A 26,936-nucleotide genomic window follows, 5' to 3' on the forward strand; every position below is an offset into this window, starting at 1 on the left:
GTACTCAGGTGTAGTATTACCTGTGTAACTACAGTACAGTGTGTGGCTCGTGCTGGTTCTGTTTACATGGTGGATCAGTCCCGGAGGCTCAACTCGGCTCCACCGCCGCCATTAAAGCACAGAAAGGAGACAACATGGCGGCTGAACACAAACACAGTGAACGCACAGTTATGAACTGATTCAATACGGACTGCTTTAGTCCCGCGTTTTCAACACAACAGCGTCTCTGTGTTCGAACCCGGACTCGGTTCCGCCTCGTTTAGGGTTCAGCTTTAGGCTGTAGGTGCCTGCTACATGTCTGACCTCCTCCCTGTCATGGCGGCTCTCCGCGGGATCCGCACGGTGTGAGTTAGTACGTCGGTTAAAGTCCTCCGGGTGGCTGCGGCACCGGCACCGGCACCGGCACCGGCAGCGGCACCGCCGGCACCGCCGCCACCGCCGCTCCTATAGCGACTCCGACGCGGCAGAGTCTCCGCTGTCACCGTCTGTGTTCCGCGAGCGACCGACACGACTTTTTAAACAGGTGGCGGTAACAAGATGGCGTCCGAGGCTGCGCAGTAGCGGAGGAGACGGTGACGAGGACGTGACGGCGAAAGACACCGCGTGCTGCGTTTTCCTGCTCAGTTAGAAAAGATCCGCGGTGTCGCGATGAAGATGGACGGCGGGAAATCGGACGGTGACGCTTGGATCAAAGTCTTTCCGTCGGTCGGGGTGTGTTGAAGGTAAATGTTCCCGGAGCAGAGAGCACATGGTGCGGACGGTTAGTGACGACGGACGCCATTACTGAACACAGCTGCAGGCCTGCTGTTAGCTGCTGTTAGCTAGCTTACACATACACATACATGGACTGCAGTGTCACGTCAATTAAACAACAGTCTCACACACACACTAACCCAAACCTACACCTACACCTGTGTTGATCAATACAAAATCAATATGATGAGACGCCTGAGCTACAGGCCGCTGGTCCTCATGGTAGTGTCCTCATGTTATTGTCCTCATGCTGTTGTGTCCTCACGTTGGCCTTATGTTGTTGTCTTCATGGTAGGGTCCTCATTTTTTCATTTGCGTCGTTGTTTTGTGTGGTGTTGGTAGTTTAGTGTCGTTGTTGTGTCTCGTTGTTTTGGTAGTTTAGTGTCGTTGTTTTGTCTGGTGTTGGTAGTTTTGTGTCGTCGTTTTGTCTGGTGTTGGTAGTTTTGTGTCATTGTTTTGTTAGGTGTTGGTAGTGTTGTAGTTGTTTTGTCCTGTTTTGTGTGGTGTTGGTAATTGTTTTGTGTGGTGTTGGTAGTTTAGTGTCTTTGTCTGGTGTTGGTAGTTTATTGTTTTGTCGTGTTGGTAGTTTTGTGTTTTGTCTGGTGTTGGTAGTGTTGTGTGTTTTGTCTGGTGTTGGTAGTGTTGTTGTTGTTGGTATTTTGTCTGGTGTTGGTATGTCTTTATGTTGGTTTGTCTGGTGTTGGTATGTTTTGTCTGTTTTGTCTGGTGTTGTAGTTTTGTGTCGCTGTTTTGTCTGGTGTTGGTAGTTTTTGTTGTTTTGTCTGGTGTTTGTAGTTTTGTGTCGTTGTTTTGTCTGGTGTTGGTAGTTTTGTGTGGTTTTGTCTGGTGTTGGTAGTTTTGTGTGGTTTTGTCTGGTGTTGGTAGTTTTGTGTGGTTTTGTGGTGTTTGTAGTTCTTTGTGTGGTAGTTTTGTGTCGTTGTTTCTGGGTGTGGGTAGTTGTTTTGTCTTTTTGTCTGGTGTTGTAGTTTTGTGTCGTTGTCTGGTTGGTAGTTTTGTTGTTTTGTCTGGTGTTGGTAGTTTGTGCCGTTTTGTCTGGTGTGGTAGTTGTTTTTGTCTGGTGTCTGGTAGTTTTTGTCGTTTTGTCTGGTGTTGGTAGTTTGTGTCGTTTTGTCTGGTGTTGGTAGTTTTGTGTCGTTGTTTTGTGTAGTTCTTTGTTGTGGTTGTTTGTGTGTTTTGTCTGGTAGTGTTGGTGTTTTTTTTTTGTCTGGTGTTGGTAGTTTTGTGGTGTGGGTAGTTTTGTGTCGTCTGTGTCGCTTTGTCTGGTGTTGGTAGTTTTGTGTGTTTTGTCTGGTTTGGGTAGTTTTGTGTCGTTTTGTCTTGGTGTTGTTTTTGTCTGGTTGTGTCGTTGTTTGTGTTGGTATGGTGTGGTGTTGTTTTGTTTGTGGTGTTGGTAGTTCTTTGTCGGTCTGTTGTAAGTTTTGTGTCGTTTTGTCTGGTGTGGTAGTTTTGTGTCGTGTTTTGTCTGGTGTTGGTAGTTCTTTGTCTGTTTTGTCTGGTGTTAGTTGTTTTGTCTGGTGTTGGTAGTTTTGTGTCGTTGTTTTGTCTGGTGTTGGTAGTTTTGTGCCGTTGTTTTGTCTTGTGTTGGTAGTTTTGTGTTGTTTTGTCTGGTGTTTGTGTTGTTTTGTTGGTGTTGTGTTTTTGTCTGTTGGTAGTTTAGTGTCGTTTGTCTGGTGTTGGTAGTTTTGTGTCGTTGTTTTGTCTGGTGTTGGTAGTTCTTTGTCGTTGTTTTGTCTGGTGTTTGTAGTTTGTGTGTGTTTTGTTGGTGTTGTAGTTTGTTGGTTTGTCTGGTGTTGGTAGTTTTGTGGTTTTGTCTGGTGTTGGTAGTTTTGTGTGGTTTTGTCTGGTGTTTGTAGTTCTTTTGTGTTTTATCTGGTGTTGGTAGTTTTGTGTCGTTGTTTTGTCTGGTGTGGGTAGTTTTGTGTCGTTGTTTTGTCAGTGTGGGTAGTTTTGTGTTGTTTTGTCTGGTGTTGGTAGTTTTGTGTTGCGTTTTGTCTGGTGTTGGTAGTTCTTTTGTCGTTGTTTTGTCTGGTGTTGGTAGTTTTGTGGTGTCTGTCTGGTGTTGGTAGTTTTGTGTCGGTTTTGTCTGGTGTGGGTAGTTTTGTGTTGTTTTGTCTGGTGTTGGTAGTTTTGTGTCGTTTTGTCTGGTGTGGGTAGTTTTGTCGTTTTGTCTGGTGTTGTTTAGTTGTTTTTGTGTCGCTGTTTTGGTGTTGGTAGTCCTTTTGTCGTTGTTTTATCTGGTGTTGGTAGTTTTGTGTCGTTGTTTTGTCTGGTGTTGGTAGTTTTTGTCGTTTTGTCTGGTGTTGGTAGTTTTGTGTTGTTGTTTTGTCTGGTGTTGGTAGTTTTGTGTGGCTGTTTTGTCTGGTGTTGGTAGTTTTGTGTAGGTTTTGTCTGGGTGGGTAGTTTTGTGTCGTTTTGTCTGGTGTTGGTAGTTTGTGTGTTTTGTCTGGTGGGTAGTTTTGTGTCGTTTGTCTGTTGTTAGTTTTTGTGTCCTTGTTTTGTCTGGTGTTGGTAGTTCTTTGTCGTTGTTTTATCTGGTGTTGGTAGTTTTGTGTCGTTGTTTTGTCTGGTGTTGGTAGTTTTGTGTCGCTTTTGTCTGGTGTGGGTAGTTTTGTGTCGTTGTTTTGTCTGGTGTTGGTAGTTCTTTGTCGTTTTGTCTGGTGTTGGTAGTTTTGTGTCGTTTTGTCTGTTGGTAGTTTTGTGTCGTTTTGTCTGGTGTGGGTAGTTTTGTGTCGTTGTTTTGTCTGGTGTTGGTAGTTCTTTGTGTTGTTTTGTCTTGGTTTTGTGTTGTTTTGTCTGGTGTTGGTAGTTTAGTGTTGTTGTTTTGTGGTGTTGGTGGTTTTGTGTCGTTGTTTTGTCTGGTGTTGGTAGTTTTGTGCCGTTGTTTTGTCTTGTGTTGGTAGTTTTGTGTCGTCGTTTTGTCTGGTGTTGGTAGTTTTGTGTTTTTTGTTTTTGTCTGGTGTTGTTAGTTTTGTGTCCTTGTTTTGTCTGGTGTTGGTAGTTCTTTGTCGTTGTTTTATCTGGTGTTGGTAGTTTTGTGTTGTTTTGTCTGGTGTTGGTAGTTTTGTGTCGTTTGTCTGTGGGTAGTTTTGTGTCGTTTGTCTGGTGTTGGTAGTTCTTTGTGTTTTGTCTGGTGTTGGTAGTTTGTGTCTGGTTGGTAGTTTTGGTTTTGTCTGGTGGGTAGTTTTGTGTCGTTGTTTTGTCTGGTGTTGGTAGTTCTTTGTGTTGTTTTGTCTGGTGTTGGTAGTTTTTGTGTCGTTGTTTTGTCTGGTGTTGGTAGTTTAGTGTTGTTGTTTTGTCTGGTGTTGGTGGTTTTGTGTAGTTTTGTCTGGTGTTGGTAGTTTTGTGCCGTTGTTTTGTCTTGTGTTGGTAGTTTTGTGTTGTTTTGTCTGGTGTTGGCAGTTTTGTGTTGTTTTGTCTGGTGTTGGGAGTGTTGTCGTTGTTTTGTCTGGTGTTGGTAGTTTAGTGTCGTTTTGTGGTGTTGGTAGTTTTGTGTCGTGTTTTGTCTGGTGTTGGTAGTTTTTGTCGTTTTGTCTGGTGTTTGTAGTTTTGTGTCGTTGTTTTGTCTGGTGTTGGTAGTTTTGTGTGGTTTTGTCTGGTGTTGGTAGTTTTTTGTCTGGTTTGGTGGTTTGTGTGGTTTTGTGTTTCTTTGTCGTTGTTTTATCTGGTGTTGGTAGTTTTGTGTTGTTGTTTTGTCTGGTGTGGGTAGTTTTGTGTCGTTGTTTTGTCAGGTGTGGGTAGTTTTGTGTTGTTTTGTCTGGTGTTGGTAGTTTTGTGTTGGTTTTGTCTGGTGTTGGTAGTTCTTTGTTTGTTGGTAGTTTTGTGTGTTTTGTCTGGTGTTGGTAGTTTTGTGTCGTTTTGTCTGGTGTGGGTAGTTTTGTGTCGTTTTGTCTGGTGTTGGTAGTTTTGTGTCGTTGTTTTGTCTGGTGTTGGTAGTTCTTTGTCGTTGTTTTATCTGGTGTTGGTAGTTTTGTGTCGTTGTTTTGTCTGGTGTTGGTAGTTTTGTGTCGTTTTGTCTGGTGTTGGTAGTTTTGTGTTTTGTCTGGTGTTGGTAGTTTTGTCTGGTAGTTTTGTGTGTTGTCTGGTGTGGGTAGTTTGTGTTTTTTGTCTGTGTTGGTAGTTTTGTTTTGTCTGGTGGGTAGTTTTGTGTCGTTTGTCTGGTGTTGTTAGTTTTGTGTCGTTGTTTTGTCTGGTGTTGGTAGTTCTTTGTCGTTGTTTTATCTGGTGTTGGTAGTTTTGTGTCGTTGTTTTGTCTGGTGTTGGTAGTTTTGTGTCGTTTTGTCTGGTGTGGGTAGTTTTGTGTCGTTGTTTTGTCTGTTGTGCCATACAGAACCACAGCACTCTCTGTCTCACTGTCATAAACTCATTTCACACATATCAGCTTATAGAGAGATACAGAGATACACCTATGGATGTGGAGTCACACATACAGGGCGTTTAATCCATGAACTGCAGACTTTTTGTCTGTCCGTCAATTTGACTGATAGGGTTGTAAACAATCTGTCATAGTATTTAATCCCGTCCTGTTCAGGGGAACCACTTCACATTGTGGACTTGTTTACGTCGTCTGTGTCGTGAAGCTAACGAAAGTCTCTTGCATGTTTTTTAGGAGGCTGTCTGCTCTCATCATGGCTCGCGTCTTTAAGAAGCAGGACCGTCTCGTCCTTTAAATGTCTGGGACGTGTTCATGGCTTGTAAGAAGAAGAAGCAGAAGGGTATGGTGTTTCATCAGGAAGGAGCAACCAGCTCTGCAGCGCCACCTGCAGCCAAGCATCCACCTGCACACTGTGTTCTCCCTAAACCAGAGAAGGCATGTGAAGGTGGGAGGGAACGGAGCAGTCATGTAAAAGTGACCAACAGAGAGGCAAACATGACGGGTAAAGGCATCAGGACGCCCGGTGCTCTTCCTGCGGTCAAACCTCTGTCCAGTCCAAGTCCTCTGCAGGACAACCTGTCTCCTGTCAGCATGTGCAGAGGTGTCCGAGTCACACTGGACAACAACAACATGTGGAACGAGTTCTTCAGATGCAGAACGGAGATGATTCTGACCAAACAGGGCAGCAGGATGTTCCCCTATTGCCGCTTCCGTGTCTCCGGCCTGCAGCCGTCCAGGAAGTACTGTCTCCTTATGGACGTTCAGCTGTTAGACAATAGCTGTTACAGGTGGACTGGCAGGAACTGGCAGACGGCCGGGAAAGCAGAGAGTCACATGAAGAGTCGACTGTTTTCTCACCCTGAGTCCCCATCGACAGGTCAACACTGGATGCAGAGTCCGGTGTCCTTTTACAGACTGAAGCTCACGAACAGTGTCTCGGACCAGGAAGGGAACATCGCACTACACCCGATGCACCGCTACCTGCCGCGACTGCACATCATCCAGACTGACAAAGCTGCTAAAGACGTTAAGCTAACTGGTGCTAGCGTTGTCACCTTCACTTTCCCTCAGACTGAGTTCTTGGCGGTCGCTGCTTACCAGAACTCCAGGTTTGCTCAGCTCATAGTTGACCACAACCCGTTTGCTAAAGGACTGAAGGAGGACTCGTCCGGTTCATCAGGCCTGAAGCTAAAACTGAACTCTGGAAAAGAGACTCCCAAAGAGGAGGCGAAGGCAACCAGTGATCATCCTGTGAAGAAGAGCTTAAAGTCTTTGCTTGCAAACCACAAACCCAAAGGTTCAAAAGTAGTGGTTCCAAAGTCTTCAGGTTCTGGAGAGACTGCGAACAAAGATCCATCTTGTGTCAAGGTTCCTGCTGAGAGTTTGTGGTAAGAGTTCCAACATGACAGAGAAGATGGCATGTTCAGTGTTTTTTTTAGTCTGTCTAATCTAACTGTCATGTGGATTTGGATCAGTTTATACCAGTGATCCAAAAGGTGTTGCATGAGGACACTTCTCTTTGAATTGTCCCGTATGTGGTCATTTACATCTCTGACTGGACTGAATAGCTTGGTGAAGTTCTGAACCTGTTTCCCTTGATACTTGTTTTGGGTTTTTTTAGAGTGTTAAAGTCCTGCCAGGGTTAACATCTAAAATATTTTTTGTATCTTTTCAAAAGCAAAATGGGTGGCTATCAATTACGTAGGACAAAGTTGTGTTTGTCAGTGTCACAGTGTTTCATGAGCTAATACTGTTTTGTTGTTTGATTTCCTGCAGCAGCAGTTCACGTCCTGCTCAGAAGTTATTTTCTGAGCTTATCAGGGAAGCTCATGTTTCACTGCAGCGATGTAACCTGGATCAGCTGAACATCAACAACGGAACTTCTCTAAAAACTGGGCTAACAAACGGACCAGGTGTTCCAGAGAAACATGAGACACACAGTAAGACATCGTCAGCACAGCGTAAAGCTAAGTCTAATAGGAACTGTTTGAATGTAAAAACCTCCAAAGACGGTACTAGGAAAGATTATAGTGAGGTGACTCATGTAGTCACTGATCCCCCAGTGTCCCAGACCTATGTGGACTCCGACCACCGACCTAAACCAGAAGCGCCATCAGAAGAGAATGTAAAGCAGCAGCAGAAACGACCAGCGCCACTACCTTTGCCCGCCCTTGCTCTGTTTCTGAAGCAGCATTCGACAAAGTCTAAAAGGGCCAAGAATAAGATGGATGCTCCTCCCCCTGCACTCCCACCTGAGTCTGAATCACACAGTTCTGATTCAAACGCTCCATCAAACAATCTAGTAGATGATGAAAAATGTTGCAACAAACCTTCTTCTGGACACGCAGTCACAGATGTAGATACATCTGAACCAGTGGTGGAAGCAGCTCCTCCATCACATCCAGAGTCTGCTGCCTCCACAGAAACAACGGCACCAAGTCTTGATGATCCCTTTGTCTCTGTTTCAATTCCTGAATGTTTAGACTCTAATCAGGCCGGACCTGATCACACTACAGTGTTATGTACTCTTGGGACATGTATGTCCACCATGTCCTCACCTCTTGCTACCTCTGCTGCTGCATGTCCAGTTTTATCTCCACCCCTTGATACAGTGTTAAATGCCCTTAACTCGCCACAAACGCCTCCCATCATGGAATCTTCCACAGTACCCTCGGACTCTCCAACCATGAAATCTCATCTGTTACTTCCTGACCCAGAGTGTTCTTCTTTTGGCTTTGAGCCTTTGTCACCTGCAAGTTCTCCAGAACCTTTACCCGCCCTTCCTGCCTCGTTGGCTTTTGAACTGGACTCGACTTCTTCTGAGCTTAATCAGAAACCAGAACCTCCTAATGGGTCACCGCAGAGGGATGGCTCTACTACGTCTGTGTTTAAATGGCACACGGTGTTACCTCTGCCCGGGCCACCGTACATAGACGCCTCATTCACAACATTTCAACCAATGTCACAGACGCTTCCCTTAGCATCTGTCATGTCGCCCTTGTTGCCTTCCCCAAGTCCATCCACCCATGAACCCCAAACGTCCATGACTCCTGATCCTGATTCTGCTCCGTCATTTCAAGACAACCAGCAGTCACTGCCATTTCCTGCAGAACTGTCCCCCCTGGTCCTCCAGCTGTCTCTGTCTCCAACCTTCTCCTCATTAGATGGAGACCCGCTGTCACCCACGCCTTCACTCACTGAACTTGTGCACTTTTTCTCCACCAATGACGACCTCGGTATGGAGGTCGCGTTTTCAAATTCGGAGGCTGTGGTGATTCCACCTCCTGCGACACCAGAGGCAGATGTACCCGAACCAGTCCCAGCCAGGAAACCCGACAAATGCAGGAACAAGTCCAAGAGGCGGAAACCTACTGTCGACATGGATGAAAAGGTCGATGACTCTGCCTACGTTAGCATGCAGCCCAACCTGGAGGAAGTGGAGGAGCAGCTGTTCATCTCTTTTACATCAAAGGTGAACCTAAAGCAGTTTTTTTTTTTTTTTATTGTCCAAAACACGATAAAATTTACCGTTCAAATATTTTACAACGCTCGCTACCTTTTTGCTAAATTTAGAAAAGTGAAACTAAACTCATCAGTTTATATTCCAGCATAGTCACCTGACATCAACTGCGACAATCCAGTAAATACTGAGGGTGGCACGGTTTAAGAAGTGAACAATGAGGAACTTGTACCAATTCAGAACTGTTCCTCCAAACCCAGATTATTGTGATTCCATCAGTGATAGAACCTGACACCTGCTGGGTTTCTTTAGTACCTGCCCTGACCATGAGCGCCACGTCAAAGACAACAATGTCCACCTGTAGATCAATTAAAGAGACTGTGGAATTACAGGGAGGGTTTTTAACTGATCTACATCGTTGTCTTTGACGTCACGCTTGTGACTCTTCAGTGACGAAACTCTCTGACCAATCAGAGGCCGGCAGTCTGAAGACGTCACATTTTAGTATCAGCTGAACCTTGTCAGCAGGAACCAGGTTCTGTCTTTGATGCAGGAGAAAACAAAGCTGTGCAGTTCCATGAGAAACTTGTGGACATTTGGGACATGAACTTTGTATTTTCTACTGTAGGGGGCAGTATGAGGACTTGTTTGTTGTTTTTCAGGAGGCACTCAAACTTCACGTTCCTGACTCTGTGGAGGAACCGCGCACTCAGGCGACACCTGATGTTCCTCTGCTGCCACCTGCTGACACACCTGACCACGGTGAACCTCATTAGCATATTACAGTGTGGTTCAGGATGACTTAGCTAAGAAGCTAATCCCTGGCACATGTCATTTATTTGTAGCATGTTTTTAGATCCTGACAGAAGCTACAGCTAAATTCGGAGCTATCAACAACTAGTAGAACGTAAATGCTAACTTCAAGCGAACAGTATGCTGATGCTTAGTTACATTATTGTGACATAGAGGCTAAATGTAAATGCCAAAATTTGAACTACCTAAAGCTAAATCTAAGCAACAATCAAGCTCTTGTTAGTTGTCGTATGTCAACACTGGCAAACTTGCTGTTTGTGCTAAGCTAACTGTGGTGTTTGTGTGTGAGCAGAGACTCTGCAGAAGAGAAGCAGCGGTGAGAAGCTTCTGCTCAGAGACCTGCAGCTGATGAAGCACAGACAGGTCATTCACCCTGTGCTGCAGGAAGGTGCGTATCTCACCTCCACAGGGGGGCGCCACTGAGCTGCTGATGATGTTGGTGATGACTCTGTTTGTGTGTAAAACTCAGTGGGTTTGAAGATGAACCTGCTGGATCCGACTCTGGCAATCGACCTGCAGTACCTGGGCGTCCGTCTGCCTCTGCCCCCTCCTGGACACTATGTGGCGCTGCAGCACCGGGAGCCGCCTCCACCTCAGGGTTCGTACCGCGGTCACACTGACCTGAGTTTTATTTATTTAACCTGTAAGTACACAGGGAGGATTCTTGAGACAGGGTTCTCACGGGTCCTTGAAAGTGCAGTGAAGAAGGGAGTGATATTTAGGTAAATGTCTCCCTTGTCTGTTACGACGCCACCTACTGTTTGATGCCCTGCGCTGCGTGATGTGCGTAGACGAGGCCCACACAGGACAGCCATGGAGACATCATCGCTGTCCACTGTCTCTCACTCCACCGCTGACGCGAGATTCCGTGCAGAACAGCGAGCGAGTGACGTTAAAGGGGACATAGAGATATATATATATATATATATATATATATATATACCCTATTTCCCCCATTAAAATAGTTCCCTGGTGTCCTAATGAACATGTCAGTGACATGCTTTGGTCAAAATTCCCTAAGGATGAAGCATCATAGTAGTTCAATAACCCTGCTAAACCCGCCCCTTTCAGAACACTCGGTTTTCGTGCATGGTCCCTTTATATGCAAATGAGACACAGGCAAATACACACCCACTTCTTCCAGGGGGTTTCTGATTTGTCCTCTTTACAGCGCTTTACAGCTCTATTCGTCTCCCCCTCCCTCCACTAGCTCTCTGACAATATCAACATGTCAGCGTGAGCAGAAAACAGCGAGAGTGCCGTCACAGGAAGAGACGTCCTACATAAGGATCGAGCCGAACACTGCCGAACTGTAAATCAGTTAAAAACACTTAGGAACAGAACTGCTGATCGCCAGCGGCGCCGCGAGCTGGATAAACTGCATGTTGCTGTATCAGACCGGAGACTGTGCTCCTCCCCACTGCTGACCAGCTCCGGTGCTCCGGCGAGCTGGCGATCAGCGGCCCCTGATGCCCCGAACTGATTTTCACAGAGAGTGCAGCACCGCTGATCGCCACCACTGACCAGCTCCGGTGGTCCGGGCAGTTTAGGCAGCTCGCCGCTCGCCACTGGCGATCAGCGGTGACACAGAGAGTGCAGCACCGCTGATCGTCAGCGGCGAGCTGCATAAACAGCTGCTGTATGTGACTGTATCAGACTGAGTGTGTGTGCTCCGGTCATGGAGGATGTACTGAAGAAATATGTTTAATTAGGACGTGTCAGAATGGTCAGTTATGACCTCTATGTGACCTTTTCTTAACAATTTGTGTGTTTGTACGTCGCTGACTAAATACTGATGTGAAGTGGTGCGAACACACATTAGCTTCATATATAAAATCCTCTGTAAAACACTGTGCTCCACTGTGCAGCCACCAACAGCACACTTGTCCCTCCGCGTTGACATAATAGCGCTCTTCCTCCCTCGCCTGCACTCTCGCAGGGACAAGGTGGAGCTAAGGTGGAGCTAAGGTGGAGCTAAGGTGGAGCTCTCCAAGTAAACTTACTGGTGGGCGGTAACATTCGCGGTGAAATGCGCATGCTGCCGACATAAGCGCAGGGAATTCAACATTGCGTGTTTAATGGCCTATACTTACACTAAGGGGGACCATGAAAACATGACTGAGTATTCTTTCTCCACACTTTGGCGACTGGTCGGGCCTCCAGAGTCCCAAATATAAGTACTGAAATGATTAAAACGTTGATTTTGCATAATATGTCCCCTTTAAAGAAAGAGAGAGAAAATGTCGACTTGATGATCTCTGTCTCAACAAAGACAAAAGACAAAGACAATCACTGCAACGATCATTGGATTTTTAGCTGAGTCATGTTTGGGCCGTGAGAACCTTATGTCTCTGTAACCACTCATTCATAAACGTATTGGACTAACATCGTTAGGTCGTCCAGTTTGAGATATAACAAGTGTTATTGTCATGTTCAGAGTTCAGCTTGGTGTCACCTGTAAATGTCTCCTCCTCTTCCTCCTCTTCCTCCTCTTCTTCAGGTGTTTCTGCAGCGTTTGTGTCCAGAACAGGAAAAACCACAGATGTGACCCAGATTAAAGGCTGGAGAGAAAAGTTCACTCCCTCAGAGGCTCCGCCCACTCACTCCTCAGCCAAACCTGAAGGTAACTGTTCATAGTGGACATAGTGGGACATAGTGGGACATTCAGATAAAAAAAAAACACAGTTCAGATCGTTTCTCGGATCAGCAAAAAAAAAAGACAAGACAAATAAACATAAGTTTTGTCTTTTTGTTGATTAACCCTTTTAAATTATTAAATTAAAATATATAAAATCAACTTAAAGTGCACATGGCATAATATCTTCTTTTTATCATAATTAATGGAATAACAACTTAAAGTGCAACATCATCTTCCTTGAAAATTATACCTGAGCGTATCATTTCAAATTCTTCTTCAAAAAGACAAGGATGTCTACATTGTCTGCGTGTGGACCTCTATGCAGTCACTATGTCCCCTGCTGTTGAGAAGGGAACTGAAGAGCCTGGCACTCATTGCTTTTCCACCATCCACTGACATGCTGCTTGCTGCCGGGTAAGATGCCACCTCCTCTTTGATGATGTCAGCAGGAGTCTTGCTGTCCATGTCTTTCTCTCCAAAAAGCTCTGCCATCGCCGGCGTCTTTTGTGGAGCAGATGTGTCCAAGTTTGCTCCTGTTGATTAATTAAACCTATTATTCATTTTCATGTTTCATAGACATGAACATTTAATAAATAAAAAAATGTATTGAGATTTAAATTGATTATTTTTTCTTTAGCTCATCACAGTCTCAGTGGTGAGGTCACTGTATGTCCATGTGACATCCAGGGCAGTAGATCTGTGGAGGTAGTCCTGCAGAGTAGGGGGTGAAGTGTATCTGGGCTTCAGGTCCTCTCTAATGGCAGTCTTGACATCTGGAGTGATGGTGCGGTCTTCCACACTTGGAGCCATGGATTGTAGAACCCTTGTTTTCAGCGGCAGGATCATTGACACAGACGGTGGAGTTTCAGTGCTCAGCAGAGATGTAACAGTTTTGAGGGCTTTAAGCTCCTGGAGGACCTCGTCTGCCACTCTCACATCATCATCATCATCATCATCACACAGGGTGACGATGTCTTTGACCTTTTTCTTCAGGGTCTTGAGTATATAGTGGAGTTCCATCTTGTTGGGACATCATGTATGAGCTGATGAGTAGGTAGATAGCAGCTTTAGTGTTTCTTGCTTTGTCTTCAGCACATGAGCAGCTGTTGTGCTTCGATGGAAGTAGGAAACCACCTTCCTGATCCTCCCAAGGAGGCGGTCCATCCTATTGACTGACATTCCCTTCTGTGATGCCAAGTTCACTACATTTGATTTGATTTGAAAGGGACCATGTGCAATTAAAAACGTAAATGTCACCATTTGATGCATTACACCAGAGTTAGCCTAATGTACGTCTGCAGTCCCTACCTAAAGATAAATACAGCACAGATAAAACATTACACAACAAGTAAGAACATACAGCAATGTAGGAAGTGTCCCTCACAGGTGCACACACACTCTCACACAAATAGCCACTGGCAAAGTAGTGGGTGCATTGTTGTGAGAGTTTTAGGTGTTTTTTTTATAGCTTTAAACCCACCAAGCAGGTCACACTTTCTTATATTATCTGCACTGGTGTTCCATTGTGTGACAGCTTGAACAGAAAAGGCTGCCTGTCCACATGCTGAGTAGCGAAAGGGTACAGTGCAGCTGTGTACAGATGCTGGTCTAGTGGACCTTACAGAGCCACGGTAACAAACTAACCTTTGCAGACAGGTGGGAGTCGAGCCTTTTAGGATTTTGTAGACTGTACATACGTTTGACAAAAATCTGATTGTGCCTGTGTAGTATGTCACAGTGATGGTACCTAAGTGTCTTTTTGTGCAAAGCACCCTGTCTGTGGGCCCAGTTCTGCCTCATTGACTGCATTTATTTGATCTTTGGTGTTATCAGTTGTGACTGGGATGTTAGCACTGGGCCTCTTTATCTTCCATTCCTCCACTGCTTGTGTCAGCACCTGCACAAGATAAGTGCCTGTGCGAGGGGGCGTGTCTGCAGCTCCCAGTCTGCTAATCTGAACCGGGCCATCAAGGCAGCAAAACGTGCCCACAGTCAGATGATCCAAGGTTTCTTCCATGACCCCAGCAACACCAGACAACTGTGGCAGGGCATCAAGATCGTCACAGACTACAAAGCCACACCCTCACCCTGCCGAGATGACATCAGCTTCCTCAATGAGCTCAACAACTTCTTTGGGAGATTTGAAGCTCTGAATAACGTCCCCGCGAGGAAAGCTACCTCCAACCTCGATGAACAGGCACTCAGGCTCGAAACCACTGCTGTACGGAGAGCCCTGAGAAAAGTTAACGCACGGAAAGCATATGGCTCTGATAACATCCCAGGACGGCTGATCAAGGAGTTCGCAGACCAGCTGGCCCACATGCTCACAGACATTTTCAAAACGTCACTGATCCAGGCCGTTGTCCCCCCGTGCTTTAAGTCTGCCATGATCATCCCAGTGCCCAAGAAACCAACCATCATGCCTTAATGACTTTCGTCCTGTTGCACTAATAACGGCCATCATGAAGTGCTTCGAGCGGATGGTTAAGGACCTTATCATTTCCATTTCCACTTCCCCATCATTCGACCCGCTCCAGTTTGCGTACCAACCTAACTGCTCCACTGAGGATGCCATCTCCACTGCTCTCCACCTGAGCCTGGAGCACCTGGAGGACAAGAACACCCCTGTGCGGATGCTGTTTCTGGACCTCAGCTCAGCATTCAACACGATCATCCCCCAGGACCTGGTACACAAATTGGGCCCCCTGGGCCTCAACACCCCCCCGTGTCCGTGTGGGTAACAATACCTCAAGTGTCATCTCCCTGAGCACCGGGCACAGGGCTGCATCCTGAGCCCCCTGCTGTTCACCCTGATGACCCACGACTGTCGTCCCAGGTACAACACCAACCACATCCTGAAATATGCGGACGACACAACAGTTGTGGGCCCCATTCAGGACAACAACGAACCAGCCTACAGAGTGGAAGTGCGACATCTGGTGGACTGGTGCAGGGTGAACAACCTGCTCCTGAATGTTGACAAGACAAAAGTGATCATGTCGACTTCGGAAGATCCCGACCCAGCCACACACCACTCCTCATCAATGGCACAACGGTGGAGGTCGTCAGCAGTACCTGGGGGTTCACATCACAGACAACCTCAGCTGGACACTTCACACCACCTCCCTGGTGAAGAAAGCCCATCAGCACCTACACTTCCTGCGATGGATGAGAAGGGTGTCTCTCAACCTTCTACAGAGGGACCATCGAGAGCCTGCTGACCAGTGGCATCTCCGTCTGGTCTGGGAGCTGCAAGGCCTCAGACTGGAAGTCTCTGCAGAGTGTGGTGAGGACAGCGGAGAAGATCATTGGGACTCCACTCCCACCCATCCAGGACATTGCACACAGGCGCTGCCTAACCAGAGCTCACCAGATCCTCACTGACCATAACCACCCCCACCATGGACTGTTCTCCCTGCTGGCGTCTGGCAGGAGGTTCCCGGAGCATCCACTGCAGAACAAACAGACTCAGGAACAGTTACTTTCCGCTGGCCATCAGACTGTATCATACAGTAATCTACCTCAAAATTCAATGCTGTGTTGTTGGTTTTTATCCGGTTGCCAAGCAACGAAATTCCGTTGCCAGTTTTCACTGCTGTGTTCTCTGTGCCATGACAATAAAAGGAAGTCTAAGTCAAATGAAGTGAGCGGTTATCGTTCCCCTGGACGTCCACCCGTCTGTCGTGAGCAGGCGATGCTCGGTATAGTTCATCCACAACTTTTTTCTTTTCCTTCTCATAAAGATCTGGCACGGTCGTTTCACTGAAGTGTGTGTGTGTGTGTGTGTGTGTGTGAGAGTGTGTGAGTGAGTGAGTGAGTGGATGTCGTAACGTGGCTCGAGCACTTTCGTGTTTAAAGTGGACATATTATACCCTATTCCCCCCATTAAAATAGCTGTGTTGACTGAACACGCGCACAACTTTCATAAATCAATCCACGGAGATATTGAAACGAACGGATCAATGACGATCCATTGCACCACTATGGGACATAGTGGACATAATGGACTGTACCGGAGAGTCTGACATTGTGTTTTCTGTCGTGCAAACAAAGTGTGATATTGACAAGAGGAAGTGACCTCATGTACAACACATGAGGACAGTTGAATGAATGAATGAAAGTGGTTTTACATTTTATGAGCCAAACAACTAACTTTCTGTCTTGTCTCTCTGCAGCTGGTCCCAGCTCAGATCAGCCTAAGAAGAACCTGTCTGCGTTCTGCAGCGACATGCTGGACGAGTATCTGGAGAACGAGGGGAAGTTGATCGACGAGCGAGCCGCCAGCTTCTCTCAGCCGCAGGCGGAGCCCGCGGTCCCTGTGGTCTACGAGCTTCCTGCTCAGAGCAGCAGCTACGTCCGAACCCTGGACAACGTCCTGAAGAAGCATGGCGTGAGCTCGCCCACCTCGGACCTCATATCTGGATTCATCCCCCCTTCTAAAAGACCCAAACTGTCCCTCAAAGAGAGGAAGACCCAGCAGAAACGGAGAGGTCCTAAACAGACCAGACTCCGACCAGAACCTACTTCTGCTCCAGGGTCATCACTCGAACCAAGTCCTGCTGAGCTGAACCAGCTCCCTAAACTGCCTGCGGGACCACTACCCCCATCAGACCACCTGACACCTGTCACTGAACCAAACAGGTCCCAGAAAAGTCGGCTGAAAGTCCAGTCCAACCACACAGAACCATCAAGTGAGTCTCCTGAGAGCAACACTTTAAAGAAGAAGAGAAAGAGGAGGAGGAGACTCAAACCCAACACCTCGTCCCAGACCCTCAGCCCCCTCAGGGCCGCGGTCTCCCAGGACTTGGCTCCTCTGGAGTCCGACTCTGAGCTGGGCCGCGATGAAGGCAAGGCCGGCCCACCTTTAATGACCCGGGCTCTGCTCAGACAGAAGGACCTGGAGGATGGAGTGGTGTGGGAGGGGCAACACAGGACCACCATCACCAAGGAGCGGGCCGCCATCGCCCTGACCTCACTCTTCACACTGATGGTACCAGAACCCAGAGAACCGTCACGCAGGTAACCATGGTAACCGTGGTAACAGTGTCGCTCTGCTTGCTCCTCAGGGTTTTGTCGACGAGAATCCCACCGCCCCCATCCAGCTGGTCCGCCGCCGAGCCCCACCCTGCCTGAACGACTTCTGCCGGCTGGGTTGCATCTGCTCCAGCCTCGCCTACTCCTCCAGGGTCGGCCACTGTGGGCGGAGCCTCTGCATGTTCGGCTGCAGCTGCCTCAAACAGAAGGTGGTGCTGTTGAAGAACCTGGAGGCCTCGGACTCTAGCCCCTCCCACCCGAGCCACGGCAAGAAGAGGAAGAGGAAGAGGAGGATGAAGATGGCTTATGGTAAGTGTCACCGTTTTACCATGACTGTATTCTCTCACTGTTACTTCCTGTTATGCCGGCTGTTACTTCCTGTCGTGTTTGATTGGCAGTTCTGAAGGAGGCGGACAGCGTTTCCCAGCCTGCCGAGCGTGTCCGTGTCCTGTGGAAGAATGACGGTGCAGACTCAGATCCAGACCCGGTCTACGTCCCGGGACCAATGAGTCCGACCCGTCTCACTGTACGTTATAAACACTAAAGGCTGATCCGCTCATTCTCACTGAAGACACACGAAAGTCACATGACTGTTTTCTGTTTGTGTGTCTGTCTGCGCGTGTGTGTCTGTGTGTCTGTGTGTCTGTCTGCGCGTGTGTGTCTGTGTGTCTGTCTGCGTGTGTGCAGATTCAGCAGAACAGAGAAGATAAGAGCAGCTGTGCTCGGGTCAGAGGTTACAGGGGGAAGAGGCGGAGTCAGAAAACACAGGTGAGTTACTTGTGTGTGTAACTGTGTTTTAAAGATAAAGTTTAGTGTAGTTTCACAGGTGAGAGTCGGTGGTCAGGTCCAGGTCCAGGTCCAGGTCGCCACACTCTCTCTAGTTCACTGTTGTTTTTTCTTCAGGACAAAAATAAAAGTGGAAAATCTAAATCGGTGAAATCTGTGAAACAGCAGCCTCAGACGCTGAAGGAAGCTCCTCCCCCTGCTCCTCCTCCTGCAGGTGAATTCACTCACTCATAGTTCATCATACAGCCTCCTGTCATCCCATTAAAGTTGTGCTTTGTTGGCCTGTGGCTGTATGAGGCTCTGCTGTGAGCGCCCCCTGCTGCCTCCGAGGGAGCGCGTGTGTGTATACAGCAGCAGAGCAGGGACAGCCAGTCGAATTCACTTCTGAACTCCAGCCCGTTTACAGTCGTCCATGTAAAAGAGATCACTTCCTGTGTGCGGCACAGTTACCATAGTAACGGAGGTCAGTTTGGACGCTGGTCAAACATCAGGTTTTGTGTCTGTCTGTCTATTCAGCGGCTGAGACGACAGAGTCCAACCCAAAGCCGTCCAAGCGTCTGATCCTGTTGTCGGAGTGTAAGTGGGCGAGCGACGCTGACCGGAACCACGTGCTGAAGAGACTGTGTGAGATGATGGCTCAGGACCGACTGGACCTGCCCTTCTGGGTCAGGGAGTACCTCATCAGTCCCATCAGTCAGAACGTGGAGGACAACGACGGCAGCCGCTGCGTCCAGTACAAAGTCCACATCGGCAGACCCAGACCGGATCAGGAGGACCCAAAAGAACCTCCACAACAAGACCAGAAGACTGAACCCCCACCAGAACAGGTTTTTATCACTAGTCACTTCGTTTCTGCACCAAAACGCAAATTATTTTATCTTCAGTTTCTGTCAATGTGTCCATGTTGACAGTATTAAATGTCATCACTAAATTAAATGAAATGTTCTTGTGTAGAATCTGCCAAAGTAAGACTTTATAAACACTTTGTAAACACTAGGTGTCAGTGGAGACTCAAACATCTGCTGCAGCGCCCTCTAGTGGCACTTGAAAATAAATTAAATTAGTCACTAGGACTGTATGAGTTTTTCTGTATGAGTTGTTGTTTTGTAAATGAAAAGGGACCATGACCAGAACCCTGAGGTTCTCCATGAAGAGAGGAGTGTCTGAGTGTGTGTTTGTGTCTCTCTGCAGGACCTCCTCACACAGGTGAGTGGGGAGGCGGAGCCTCTGCAAGGCGTGCAGAAGGAGGAGCCTCCAGAGGACTGGCAGCGGGAGGTGGAGGAAGGTGAAATTGAGGAAGAGGAGGGTTCACCATGTGAGCAGGTGGATGGTGAGAGTGACATGAAGGAAAGAGAGAGGAGCACACGAGCAGAGAAGAAGAAGAAGAAGAGTCTGGCTCTGCCTTTTCTGACGGGAATCTCTCCTGCCGGGTTCCTGGCGGCCAGAAAGAAATCAGCAGGAGAGACGGACCCTGTGGTGGAGGTAAGAAGTCTTCAGATGTTTCTCAGTGTTTGATCTCGAGCCGCCTCTGACTCTCAGGTGTCCACAGGTGAACGGGAAACTCTATCCTCTGGCAAAGATCCAGCTGGGGAAGATGGGAGCGCTGCATCCAGCCAACCGTCTGGCAGCCTACCTGACCGGCCGGGTCGGCTCCAACAGGAAGCAGACTCAGGGTCCAGGCCCCACCCCCACGACCCCAATGACCCCCATGACCCCCACGGTCTGTGTGACTTCCTCTAACCTCCCCAACACTGTGACCGTACCACGACCCCAGCCCATAGTCACACGACCCCTCCTTCACACTTCCTCCACAGGTGAGCTTTAGCTTAGCACTGAGCTAACAGGCTAAAAAAAGGATACATTATGCTGTTAGCATTAACCAGTGTGTGTGTGTGTGTGTGTGTGTGTGTGTGTTCGTTCAAAGGTTAAAGGTTAACAGTGTTCTCTCTTGTGTTGTAGTCTCTCAGGTGAGCAGCTCTGTGGTTCCACCTGTGACTCTGGTCCCAGGTCTGAAGTTTGTCCCTGGTCCTCGTATGAAGGTCTCTGTGCTCGGTGCAGCGTCGCCCTCCTCTGGTCAGAGGATGTTACTGCAGCCACTTTACCGCCTCTCTAATGGAAAACTGGTCCAACTGGTTCCAATTAACAAGCCGAGAGCAGTGAGCCCCGCCCACTTTGTGTCGAGAGGTGAGTCACCGCTGTGTCATGTGATCATTTCTGTGTGTGATGAATTTTTCCTCATTCTTAATGTGCTATTTCTAACTCCTCCCCCTTCTCTAGGTTCACAAAGTGCTACTATAGCCACGCCCCCTCCCCCCCCCTCACTGTCTGGCCTCCAGTCCTTCTCAGTGTCTAATTGCTCCTCCCCCCTCAGCCCTGGCTCTGGCTTCCTGTCTCAGAAGGGCACACGCACCTTTAAAATCATTCCTGCCTCCTCCAACAAGGAACCCATCATCATCACCTGTCAGAAACCTCCCTCCCTCCCCCTCAAGGTGGCGCTGTCTCCTGCCACCGTCACCCGTCTCAAAACTCAGAGCCCCGCCCCCTCAGCTGACCTCATCTCTCCAATACCCTCTGCAGGTGAGGAGGCGGAGCCTGGTTCATCTCTGAGCTCCACCCCTTTAGAGACAAACCACACAGCTCCACCCCCTCCTGTTGCTCCAGGGTCAGAGGTCCCACTTGCAGCCCCACCCCCTCCTGCTGCTCCAGGGTCAAAGGTCACACTTGCAGCCCCACCCCTCTTGCTGCTCCAGGGTCAGAGGTCACACTTGCAGCCCCACCCCCTCCTGCTGCTCCAGGGTCAAGGTCACACTTGCAGCCCCACCCCTCCTCTGCTTCCGGCTCCTCACAGCCCCACCCCTCCTGCTCCAGGGTCAGGGTCACACTTGCAGCCCCACCCTCCTGTTGCTCCAGGGTCAGAGGTCACACTTGCAGCCCCACCCCCCTCCTGCTGCTCCAGGGTCAAGGGTCACACTTGCAGCCCCACCCCTCCTGTTGCTCCAGGGTCAAGGGTCACACTTGCAGCCCCACCCCCTCCTGCTGCTCCAGGGTCACAGGTCGCCCTCAGCTCTATGGACCTGGACATCATCTGCGTGGATGACGACCCGGAGCCGGTTGCCATGGATACGTGGTGGGCAAAGACTGTGGGCGTGTCGGGCTCGTCCAGCGGAGACACGGACAACTCTTCAGACTTTGAAGACGATTCAGACAGTGGAGACAACAAAGAGACGACGAAGAACTACGTAAGAAAACGCTGAGTTAGTGACGTGGTGATGACGTCACACATTGGTGATAAACGCTGGCTTCTCATTGGTCAGTGGTGGTTTTAATCCAGACGTCATATTAGTGGGGAAAGGGGGTGGAGCCTGACCGAGAGGCTGTCTGCTTGAGGAAGTTGAGAATGTACTGGAGTCAGGTTTCTCATGTGCGGTGTAGAGGCGTGGCCTCTCATAGTCACATGTGACTGAGGCTAACTACTGTTGCAGTATAGTTTTGGGCTGTTGTCAGGTCAGAGGTCAGTCAACTCACTGTGTGTGCGTGTGTGTATGTGTGTGTGCGCGCAGCGACACAATCTGTTGGAGCGACAGCGTCGCGGGAAGATGGTGGAGCTGTTCACGCGTCTGAGGAAGGAGGTGGGACTGAGAGACGACAAGACGCCGAAGGTCGCCACGCTCAAGAAGGTCTCACATCTACTCATCTAGTCTTCTCCTAACCGTCTTCTCCTCACCGTCTTCTCCTCGCCGCCTTCTCCTCGTCTTCTCCTTGCCTTCTCCTCGCCTTCTCTCCTCGTCTCCTCGTCCTTCGCCTCCTCCCGTCTTCTCCTCACCGTCTTCTCCTCGCGGTCTTCTCCTCGCCCTCTAATCACATCATCTGCTCATTGTCCATCACTGTCCTAAAGAGACAGTGATGGACTGCCAGTCCTTAGACCGCCTCGGACGGCGAGTCCTCAGACGGCAAGTCCTCGGATGTCGAGTCCTCAGACCGCCTCAGATGGCGAGTCCTCTGACAGCCAGTCCTCGGACGGCAGTCCTCAGTCGATGTCGAGTCCTCAGACCGCCTCAGATAGCGAGTCCTCAGACCGCCTCAGATGGCGAGTCCTCAGACCGCCTTGGACGGCGAGTCCTCAGACTACCAGTCCTCAGACAGCAAGTCCTCGGACAGCGAGTCCTCGGACTGCGTGTCCTCGGACTGCGTGTCCTCGGACAGCGAGTTCTCACACCGTGAGTCCTCACACCGTGAGTCCTCAGACCGCCTCAGACGGCTAGTCCTGAGGTCAGGTGTTAACAGACAGGTGTGGTGTCTGTGCTGCAGGCCGTGCAGATGATCCAGGAGTTGCGGTCGACTGAAACAAATCTGATGATGAAGAAGATGAGGCTGAAGGACAAGAGGGACAAGTTCCTGTCCACACTAGTCCCAGCAGGTGAGAACCTTCACTCTCTAAACCATGATGGACGTTTGAAGCTCGTTCTCACCTGTAGGCGAAGCTCTAACCTGTGGGTGTGTCTGTGGCTACAGGTGTAAGCGTCCATCTGTCGTCCAAACAGAAGACCAAGAAGAGACGCCCGGCGGCCAATCTGCCACCAGCAGGGGGCGGGGCCTCTGATTCTGACGATGACCTCATAATTATGTCATCCAACCTGCCACCAAAGACTCCACAAACTCCTCCCACCAATGTGTCTGCTCCTCCCACTACCACACCTGTCCCCACACCGGTCCCTGTCCAGCAGGCGTCCTCTGTGGCTCCGTCCCCTGTGTACCGCTGTCCACCTGTCGTCAGAGATCGACCGAGGACGGTCCCCAACATCCTGTCCCGCAGGAAACGCCCACACACTGTGGAGGGTGAGGCTTATTTATATGTTATTATTGGTTATTGATTAGTCATTGATAATGATTGATTGGTCATTGATAATAATTGATTGATTGGCCATTGATAATGATTGATTGGTCATTGATAATAATTGATTGATTGGCCATTGATAATGATTGATTGTCCAGTTGAAGCTCCGCCCATTAAGGCCCTGGTCCCACCGGACTTCCTGTCCCTGGTTGGTGCAGCGTTTCCTGGACAACAGGTCGTGAGTGTGAGTCCAGTCATGTCGGAACCTTCAGTTCTGCAGACGGCGCCACCACCAGGTAAAAACAGGACACTGCAACTCACATTCTGCTTTAGTCTGCTTTTATTTTGAAAGTCAGATGTGTGCCCTCTTCCTGTCTGTAGGTGTGGCTTCAGTCACCCTCAACCTCCCCAGTCTGACCAATCAACAGATCCACGTCACCTCACTGCTCCCGCCCCCAACTGGTAAGAGCTACAGCAGCTCCGCCCACCTCACCTTCACTCATCTGACAGGTAACATCTGACACTCACTCACTCACTCACTCACTCATCAACTCTTTGTTAAGTTAACTATATTCATAGAAAAGTGAAGTTTGATGTGTTTGGTGATGAGTGGGTGATGAATGAATGAGTGACGGTGATGAACGAGTGAGTGATGAATGAGTGAGTGACTGTGATGTATGAGTGAGTGACGATGATGAATGGGTGAGTGACGGTGATGAACGAGTGAGTGATCGTGATGAATGAGTGAGTGACCGTGATGAACAAGTGAGTGACGAATGAGTGAGTGACCGCAATGAATGAGTGAGTGACAGTGATGTATGAGTGACCGTGATGAATGAGTGACGATGATAAGTGAGTGACAGTGATGAACGAGTGAGTGACGGTGATGAATGAGTGAGTGACAGTGATGAACGAGTGAGTGACCGTGATGTATGAGTGAGTGACAATGATGAATGAGTGAGTGACGGTGATGAATGAGTGAGTGACAGTGATGAACGAGTGAGTGACGGTGATGAATGAGTGATGAGTGAGTTTTTGTGTGTGTGTTTTTTAGCGTCGCAGCTTCTTCACATGGTTCAGAATTCACAGCAAGACTCAGCAGATTGCCCCCTGCTGGCGTCTGCTGGTCCAGACCAAGACCAGAACCAGGTCAGAGACCCGGACCAGACTGCCACCAGAGCTGAGTCCCCCTCCTCGTTGTCTGTGGATCCAGGTCCTGGTCCTGGTCCTGATGGTGGTCTCTCAGATCCAGACCCTGAGAGCTTGACGTCTCTCCTCAATGAGATCGTTTTCCTGAACCAACAGACAGTCGCCGTGGCAACAACAGCTCAAGACTGTTCAGAGGGAGGAGTCCGGAAGCTGGACCACACCCACAGTCCGGAGCTGGACTGTGATGGCACAGTTACCGCAGAGACAAAGGAGGCGGAGCTTCAGGGACACACGGACATGACACAGAGCAGACCATCCACTAAAGGTGGTGTCCTGGCTCCGCCCCCTCTGCTGCAAATGAAGGTGGGCGGGGCCAATGTGATAGAGCCAGTCAGCAGTGACAAAGCAGCAGTGGGAGGAGAAGGGGGGCGGGGAAAGGGGGATTCGACCTGGAGGCCAATGCCACGGCTCGTTCCCCTGGGACTGAGAGGAGCCCCGCCCACCTGAGTGATGTCACAGTAGGCCACACTGTCACTGATCAGAGAGTGGGTGGAACCCGGAGGTGTCACACCTGAACTTATCTGAAGATGTCACTAAGGGTCAGAGTGACCCCTCCTCCACATGACCTCTGACCCCAGAGTAACTCAAGTGACTTTTCAAGTCAAATCAAGTAAAAGCTCAGTAAACATGGGTTTATTTTATTTTGAAAAGGTTTTTCTTTTATGAGCTCCTTTCAAAATAAATAGGAAAAAAATAAGTCACACATTTTCCTGTGACGTTTAAAAGATTTTCTGTTTTCTGATGAAAGTTTGTTTTGAACGACGGGAGAAAACATCGCAGCTTTTACTTTTTACATTTCATCAAGCGTCAGCGTTGCCATGGCTACTGAGTACGGCAACTGTCATGTGTTCATATCCGTGTTTTTCTGACATTTGTATTTTTGTACGATGTAAATAAAATGTCTTAACACTAATTTAAATAAAGTTTGAAGACAAACATTTGCCTGTGTTTTAAATAAAGCTGAATTTTGAATGTAAACTGAAAGTATTGCGATAAATTAAAACACACTAACCATTAAAATCACAACATGAACCTATGTCAAAATAAAAGCTCAACTCGTGTGGCCCACACTCAATATCGAGTCATTTCTGTTTTTGTATTAACAGATTCATTTAGTTGCATAAATAAGTTTATCATTTATATCAAAACACTTCTTTTGAAACGTTGTGAAGTATCACTGTCTCACGCTGAGTGGACACGCTTGTGTCCCACAGCTCAGAAATTCCGCTTGATGTCGCTGTTGCTTCACGTGTCGCGTCGGCAGTGTTAATCACCGGAAGTGGAGAGGCTATACTGTCAAAATAAAAGCATTTAAGTTAAGATTCAAGATTCTTTCTTGTTATTATGCAAGCATAACAAAATGTCCTCCCGAGACTCTCAGCGCACATTGAAATGTCCTAAATAAAATAAAAGCAAAGACGATAAAACATAGAAAAACAGAAATGAACAAAAGAGAAAACAAGATAAGATATTGCAGGTGAACAGTGCGGGGAAATGTATGTACTGGAGGAAAGAATAAATATAAATATAAATATAAATATAAAGTGTAGCTTAGTGGGGAAGAAGCTGTCCCTGAGTCTTTTGTTTGAGGACCGTTTTCCTGATGGAAACCGCGCCACTGCATTCACCTGCAGGAAATGAAAGCGTTAATATGACTTTAGTTTGTTGTGTTTTTATTTGTACTCTCATTTACTGCAGATAAAAACCTTTGTAACAAAGTTGATTCTGTTTTTTAGGACAGATTTCCACGTCATTAAGTTTTATTTTGAAAGTCGACATTAGCTTATATGATATGTAACTGTGTCTCCTTTGATTTTATAGCCCGACAATAAAGTTTTAAAACTGTCCACTCTCTGTGACGTCACTGACCACGTGTAACGTCCAAACCAATTGTTTTAATTAGGAACGGGGAAATATAATGTTTTATTGTGAAAAGCAGTGCCGGAAGTAAGTGTTGGTGTGTTTGCCGCACGCGGTTTTGCCGGCGGTGCGGCAGCTCAGTCTTCTCGGATCAGCTGCGTCTCTCGAGTCTTAGTAAGATGCGTTACGACGGCGGAACCGGGGACCGTGATCCGGATCAGACTAGAACCTGACTCCGGGGTAACTGACCGCTCTGGTTCTGAAGCGGCATGAGCGCAGCGGAGGCGGCGGCGGCGCAGAGAGAGTCGAGGCGCTGACAGACGCGGTTAGCCGCGTTAGCAGCTAACGACGCGATGAACGCGGAGGGAAGCGGAACGATCCGCAGCCGCATCAAGAACCTGCTCAGGTCCCCGTCAATCAAACTGAGGAGGCGGAGCGACAGCGCGCGGCACAAACAGGAGCTGGGCGACAAGGTAGGCGTGTGCACGCACGCACGCACGCGCGCACACACACACACACTGGACTCTGCATTGACGTCCATTTAAACAGACTAGTCTTTAACCAAAACCGGTCCTGGTCCTGGTCTTTGTAAAAAGACAAACACAGAAATCGCACACATGATATTTTTAGATCATAAATTCAACATCAGATCACTGATCTCCACCACTCTCTGGTCTTGGGTCTTGGGTCCTGATCCTGGTCCTGGTCTTGGTCCTGACCACAGAGACATGACAGATGAAAGCAGTGCTTCTGTTAACAAACTGATTTATATTCATTCATTCACTCTGGAACTCCGCCCACCAACACCCACCCACCCAATGAATGAGAGGTCGCTGTTGTTTCAAAGTTTGACCTCTGACCTCTGGGTTTCAGGTGGTTCTGGAAAAGGTTCTGGGAATCACAGCTCCAGGAAACCGAGCTCTGACCTTTGACCCTCGAACTGGACTGTTGGCTTATCCTGCAGGGTGAGTGTGTGTGTGTGTGTGTGTGTGTGTGTATGTTTTGTCTCAGGATTTAACTAGACTGGAATGTAGATTCAAGCACACACTTGCAGTCTCATAGTAGAAACAGCTAGTAACGTGTGTGTGTGTGTGTGTGTGTGTGTGTGTGTGAGTGAGTCAGCTGATTACTCAGCTTCTCCTTCAAGTTTAGTTTC

The 26,936-nt window shown here is 48.3% G+C and overlaps 1 protein-coding gene across 1 annotated transcript; it reads left to right on the forward strand.

The window, feature by feature from the left end:
* The first annotated feature begins 737 nt into the window (after positions 1 to 737).
* On the forward strand, positions 738 to 24,541 carry LOC122762914. The gene is made up of 24 exons (XM_044018083.1): positions 738 to 760; positions 5,381 to 6,534; positions 6,923 to 8,618; positions 9,269 to 9,368; positions 9,712 to 9,807; positions 9,889 to 10,017; positions 11,920 to 12,042; positions 16,233 to 17,047; positions 17,124 to 17,400; positions 17,490 to 17,617; positions 17,779 to 17,859; positions 17,995 to 18,091; positions 18,394 to 18,704; positions 19,069 to 19,359; positions 19,427 to 19,691; positions 19,837 to 20,061; positions 20,155 to 20,628; positions 20,746 to 21,116; positions 21,438 to 21,554; positions 22,186 to 22,294; positions 22,390 to 22,713; positions 22,870 to 23,007; positions 23,093 to 23,221; positions 23,766 to 24,541. Exons 2-24 carry the CDS (start codon positions 5,459 to 5,461, stop codon positions 24,365 to 24,367), a joined length of 7,974 nt encoding a protein of 2,657 aa, XP_043874018.1. The 5' UTR covers positions 738 to 760; positions 5,381 to 5,458; the 3' UTR covers positions 24,368 to 24,541.
* The last annotated feature ends 2,395 nt before the right edge of the window (positions 24,542 to 26,936 follow it).

This window comes from Solea senegalensis, unplaced genomic scaffold, assembly GCF_019176455.1.
Source record: "Solea senegalensis isolate Sse05_10M unplaced genomic scaffold, IFAPA_SoseM_1 scf7180000016195, whole genome shotgun sequence".
Taxonomy (NCBI): domain Eukaryota; kingdom Metazoa; phylum Chordata; class Actinopteri; order Pleuronectiformes; family Soleidae; genus Solea; species Solea senegalensis.